Source organism: Nematolebias whitei, chromosome 11, assembly GCF_014905685.2.
Source record: "Nematolebias whitei isolate Nwh7 chromosome 11, NemWhi1, whole genome shotgun sequence".
Taxonomy (NCBI): domain Eukaryota; kingdom Metazoa; phylum Chordata; class Actinopteri; order Cyprinodontiformes; family Rivulidae; genus Nematolebias; species Nematolebias whitei.
The window spans coordinates 21737126-21743207 of record NC_056508.1 but is presented as its reverse complement, the minus strand read 5'-3'; the positions used below and the strand labels follow the sequence as shown (position 1 = coordinate 21743207).

At 40.5% G+C, this 6082-nt stretch overlaps 1 protein-coding gene across 1 annotated transcript in view; it reads left to right on the top strand.

Moving 5' to 3' along the window:
* The window catches only part of LOC119417533 (ankyrin repeat and SAM domain-containing protein 1A), a 102573-nt gene that overhangs the window by 89939 nt on the left and 6552 nt on the right, over positions 1-6082 (top strand). Inside the window, exons 19-25 of the mRNA XM_037684757.1 lie at positions 728-835; positions 1001-1165; positions 1246-1383; positions 1463-1534; positions 1635-1721; positions 3733-3870; positions 4420-4602. Of these exons, the coding sequence (XP_037540685.1) occupies positions 728-835; positions 1001-1165; positions 1246-1383; positions 1463-1534; positions 1635-1721; positions 3733-3870; positions 4420-4602 (891 nt within the window). The remainder of the gene's footprint in view (positions 1-727; positions 836-1000; positions 1166-1245; positions 1384-1462; positions 1535-1634; positions 1722-3732; positions 3871-4419; positions 4603-6082) is intronic.

The window sequence follows — 6082 nt, the reverse complement described above, 5'->3', positions numbered from 1 at the left end:
AAATACTGGGTAAAAACAGCAAAATGTTAGGCTAAAAGTATCGTTAGTTTAAAAGTATCAAAAGACCAGCTAGGACCTAAATGTATCCAAAGACTAGTTAAAAGCTAAAAGTAGCAGAACTTTAGCTAAAACCTAAAAATAGTCTAAAAGACAAAAATAGAGCATGTTTGTTGAAGCAGATTTCCAATGGAACAATGTTTTGAATGGTCTGAGGAGATTCTAAAGTTGTGTGATTTATAGGGAAAATATTTGTAAATAAATTTAAATATTTGAAAAGTATAAAAGTGTCTAAAACAGTTAAAAAAAAGTCACATCACTCATGTCCTGAATGAGCTGAACGTTTTCATATACGAACGACAAAAATTGCACAAAACATGCGAGCCTGTAATTTTAATTAAATCTCTTGTTACGACCTACCTTTAAATTTTACAAATGTTATTTTCCCTGCTTTAGATGAAACCTTATTTTAACTCTTAGGTGCATTGCAGCCAGCTGTGGATGAGACTTCCTGTGTGTTTTTATCAGCAGGATTTGATGTTGTCTGTGTAAACATGCATATCTTCATACTAACAGTCAACAGAGCAAGACAGACTCCCACAAGTTTTTTTAAGATTAATGTGTTGAACAGCAAAGACATGTTTTGTAATTACCTCATATTTTTCTTGTGATGTCAGATATGCTTCTCCGTGTCTTAAGAAAATAATTTTCAGCTTTATCGTTCTCCCAGGTGTTAAAAATTACCTTGCTTGGTCACAGAAAACGCATCATTGCCTCCTTAGCAGAACGGCCTTACGAGGAGCCTCCTGTCAAACCTCCTCGCTTGTCTCAGATCAGGGTGAGGACTCAGACCAACACTTTGTAGTGATGATGACTTTTCTCACTTGACATTTTTAGCCTATAAACAGCTAAACATAAAGATGCAAAGAAACGTGAATAAGACATTGTCAGCCATCAACAGTCTGTCCCTAACGGTATAAACTGTCTGGCTGTGTGTGTGCAGTTCCAGGACCTGCCTGGGTCTCAGACCTCGTCTCCGCTCAGTCAGATGGACTACACAGGACGCTCCATGGACCCTCTGCTGCCTGCAGGGGAGCAGAGCAGAAAGAAAGTTCCAGATACGGAGTGTGATGTTAGCCAGAGATACTGCAGCGGACGACTCAGACAGGTGTGGGCTTTAGCTGTGTTACGGACTCATCAAGAGGCCGCTTGTCAGACATTTAAAGATCATTCTGGTGTTTCTCTCAGGAGCAGTATGAAGAGGTGCATCAAGAGCCCCGTCTGACCCTGCGGCCGCCTAGTTTAGCAGCACCGTACGCCCCGGTGCAGAACTGGCATCACCAGCCTGAGAAACTCATATTTGAATCCTGCGCATACAAAGCCAATGTACACGATAACATTATTACTGTTTGACCTCAGTTTACTCTGTTCCCCGTCACTGATGTGTTCCGTCCTGTTTGTGCAGTACCTTGGCTCCATGCTCATTAAGGAACTGAGGGGTACCGAGTCCACGCAGGATGCTTGTGCCAAAATGCGGGTATGGACCAAGTCTTTTCTCTATCAGGGGTTGCACAGACCTGCACTTTGAGGGACACGTGCATCACCTTCCTGTGGTTTTGTGCCTGTTTTTCTTCCAGAGGTCCACAGAGCAAATGAGAAAAGTCCCAACGATCGTCCTGTCGATCACCTACAAGGGTGTGAAGTTCATCGACGCAGCCAACAAGGTAACCGTGTGCTCTGCGTGCCTTCACGTATTCCTGCTTTCTTTTTAGCTGTAAATTATAAGACTTCTCACTCGTCACCTCGTTGTATTTTGAAATATTAATTCTCGCTGCTTGTTCCAGAAGAAATTGTTTCACCTCTAGTTTTATGCGTCATGTGCAAATTAACACAAGGTCAACAATGTAATGGGATTTACCTGTATAAATAAAGGTTGATTGATTGATTGATAATGAAATTCTTAGGACGAGAAGAACTGTCTCGGATGCCAAAAAATAAATAAAATCATGCAGCAAAAATACTAAAAACATACAAAAAAAACTATACTACTAACTAATATACTGTAGTGAACCAGATGACCTCAAATATACCAGATGGACAGAGACTGTTATTTTCATTGATCTGAATAAGTCTGAACCATCTGATGAACTTTCTTTCTTGAATTAATCAAGCAGAAAAGACAATTCTTTATAATCATTACTGTCTTACAAATGTTTTGATAATCAAATTGTGTTAGTTCACTCAATGCTTTACAGGTTGAAAAGAACTACTAATTTTTATTTTACATAAACAGTAAGTAATGATTTTTGTTCCTCATTCAGAGAAGAAATCACCTGAATATGCCTTTCTTGATTTTCTGTCTGAAATGAGCAAGCTGTCGTAAGTATGTGAAAGGTTGGTCTTCGGTCAACTAAAATGTTTACTGAAGAAGAAATGTCATGTTTAAACTTTTTCAGAAGATTACCAAGAGTAGACTCCAGAAAGTCTGCTGCTTCTGCAATAATCTTTTCTGTATGTTAAACAAGTTTCATTCTCTGACCTCGACTGTTGATAAACACCTTACGTCAAAAACACACCTCTTTCTGGTCCTTCCACGAATCAGAAAGCTCTAAACTGAACAGGAAGTAAACTCATTTAAAATGTGACAACTGCCCAGTTCAAGTTAGAATGAGAGCTGACAAGAGAATGAGAGTTCTGAGAGATGCAACCGGTTATGAAGAGTTTGGAGTTATGAAGAACCAGGGACGTTTGGGATTATAAGTCTGTTTTGAGCTAACCACGCACGACTCTCCGAGGATTTTTAGCTGTGCTTAACGGAGGCGCTGGAAACAGTCTGAAGGATGCTTACTGAGCTGATCTATCGTCAAACCAGGTAAAGGCTTCTTCTTCGACTAAAGTGTACCGTGGACGGGCTGAGGATCTGACGGAGCGTGCAATTTCTGGTTAAACAGATTAAACTTCCCTCACACAGTTCTCTGTAAGATAATCTCCTTTCACTCTAAAACCCACCTCTCTCTCTCATAAATCAGTACAGATATTTTAGAAATATCTTAAGCAAAGTCCTCAAATCACCGCCGAGTGATTTGAAGTTCATTTTCTGTGAAACTGTCTGTTATTATTTTCATATTTTGCCAAATTAATGTAAATGTTTGATGTTAAACTTTGATTCTGAAAATAAATGATTCCATTCATTTGATGGGTCAAAGATAAATAACGTCTCTCGTTACATTTCTGTTAAATTCAATGCACGACATTTACAGTCAGAAAAATGAAGAACTCGTGAATATCGTATGCATATATAATTCATATATTTGTCATACAACAAGTGACACGTACCTCACGTGACTCACTACAATACTAAGAAAAACATATTAAAAAATACTACTGAAATACTAAAAAACAAGGCGCCAAAAGTGAAAAAGAAAAACATCTACAGTGTGTTAGCAGTGAGGATCTTTCAACATCATGGTTCTGTTCTGTTAGCGGCGTGGTCGTGTTAGCAGGTCCGGTCCGCAGCTTGATGGTAATAAGGACCACAGCAGCTGCCCTCACAGACCGCAGTCTAGAACCGGGTCCGGCAGACCGAGAACATCCCAGGTTTCCCAGCGGAACCGAACGTGTCCGTACCGCGTGTGTAGACAGATGGAGGATCTTGTTAGCAGCGTTAGCAGGTCTTGTTAGCCGTCTTCACGTTCCGACACTTCACTTCTAACGTGCGTGCTCTTTTGGGTGCAGAACATCATCGCAGAGCACGAGATCCGCAACATATCCTGTGCAGCCCAGGACCCAGAGGACCTGTGTACGTTTGCCTACATCACTAAAGACCTTCAGACCAGCCACCATTACTGCCATGTCTTCAGCACCGTGGATGTGGTAAGGACACGTTTACTGTAAAAAAAAAAAAAGTTTTGTCTCAGAGTTAAATCAGTTTATTATTTATTAAATTTATTTCATTTTTTCTTCAGATTAGCCGCAGTGCTTGAAATAGTTTTTTTTACCTTTTATCTGCTATTCCTCAGGCGGTTGTGGTTTTTTGGTGTCTGACAGAAGAGCAGTAACTCTGCAGCATTCATCAATATTTTAACCTGTGCTGACCATTTTGCTGCTCTCATGGTCCAGGAGAGCCAATCCTCACTGCATGAAGAATGTCAGAGCTGGTTCATATTTAGCGCAGAGGAAAAGACAAATGTGTCAAACGTCAACTGGTCCATGTGGCGCAGTTGTCTCAGACCCTGAAGGTTTTGTCCTTATTCTCACAAGCGTGCCCGTTTTCTAGTCTAAGGTGCTTATTCACATCAGGAAGCTGTCACGACTACAACATAATCCAGCATGTTTAGGTGACAGAAGATGCTTCTTCATGTTACAGTTTAGCTTATTTTTTCTAGAATTTAAATAGTCTCCCTGCTTTCTTTGTCTGTGTAGAACCTGACTTATGAGATTATACTAACCCTGGGCCAGGCCTTTGAGGTGGCCTATCAGCTGGCTCTGCAAGCGCAGAGGTCCAAACAGCAGCAGAATCTCCCCGGAGGAACCAGCTCAGAGCTCATTGAGACCAGGTCCAGTCGGCCTGTGCCCAAACCACGGGGCAGTGTTCGGAAGTCAGGGGTGAGTTGGACATTAAGCACCTTACTATTTGGAATTAAATCCCCAAAACACATTAAATTAACATATTGTATCTTTCTGACTTCACTGTGCTGGTGTCTCTGTGGACATTAAGAAACTGACTCCACCTCAGAGACGCATCACACGTGTCCAGCTGCTGCTCAGCTGAATAATTAAAAACACAATTTCATTCTTACTGTCAACTTTCAAGATCAGGTTTCATTCAGCTCAAGTGTTTTGATGAATAAATGCACTCAAGCACAATGACAATACTTACTGATGAGACTCCACCTCCAGGTCCTCTGGACGAGTTCTTCTTTGTTGAAATGTTTCATATTTTATCCAAAGGACTTCTTCAGTTTGAGGAGCTGCAACAAATTCAGTCTTATAAACAGCACTTTCTCATAGCTGCTTATAGAACAGTTTGCTGCAGCTCCTCACACTGAAGAAGTCTTTTGGATAAAAGACGAAACGTTTCAACAAAGAATAATTCGTCCAGAGGACCTGACTCGACCTTGTTAGATTATTGAGCATGCATCAGGAGACTCCAGTTTATGTGTCTTAGACCTGGACTCTTTAACTCTGCAGGTCTTCTCTGTCCTTTGTGCTTTTTACTGTTTTCCCTTAAACTCTGTCTCATTCTGTCTGTTGGTTGTTGTTTCTGTACGTCCCACTCTTCCTCCTTCCCATCCCATCACTTTGCTTCCCAGGTCTTCCCTCCTTTATCATCTCCACCCTCTCTCACCATTTTTATTAGAAAAAACATTGTTATTTATTTATGTATTAATATGGTTATTGTATTTTTTTACTGATTGTAGAAAATAGGGGTGCACTGACCGATTTATCGGCTCCGATTTCCTTAATTTTGGGAAATCGGACGATACTTTCACGAGAAACCGATTTTACAGATTTTTTTTGTTTGTTTTCACAACATTTGTCTAAACTTCATTTATATTTCAGAGCACTACCTCATGGCCAGTTAAAACAAGCTTGTATTGTTTCTAGGATATTGTTTAAGGGTATGTTTTTCAATAAAATAAGATTGTAAAATTGAAGGTGCATTGTGACCTTATAACACTGACGGTGTCGCTTATAAAACAAAATCGGTATCGGCAGGTCAGACTTTTTAGAAATCGGTGATCAGTGATAGGCCAGAAAACTGAAATCGGTGCGCCCCTAGTAGAAAACAATAAATCACACATGCTGGGCGGCTGTGGCTGAGTGATTATAGCAGTCGTCCTCCAATGCAAGAGTTGGGGGTTCGATTCCACCTGCAGTCACATGTTGGAGTGTCCCTGGGCAAGACACTGAACTCCTCATTGCCTCTGACGTGTGTCCCATCAGTGAATGAATGTGATAAAGCTCTGATTATTCTTAGTATAAATCTAGCAGAGTGCTGTATGAATGGGTAAATGAGGGCACAGATTGTGTTGTAAAGAGCTTTGAGTATCTTGATCAGATAGAAAGGAGCTATATAAGTACA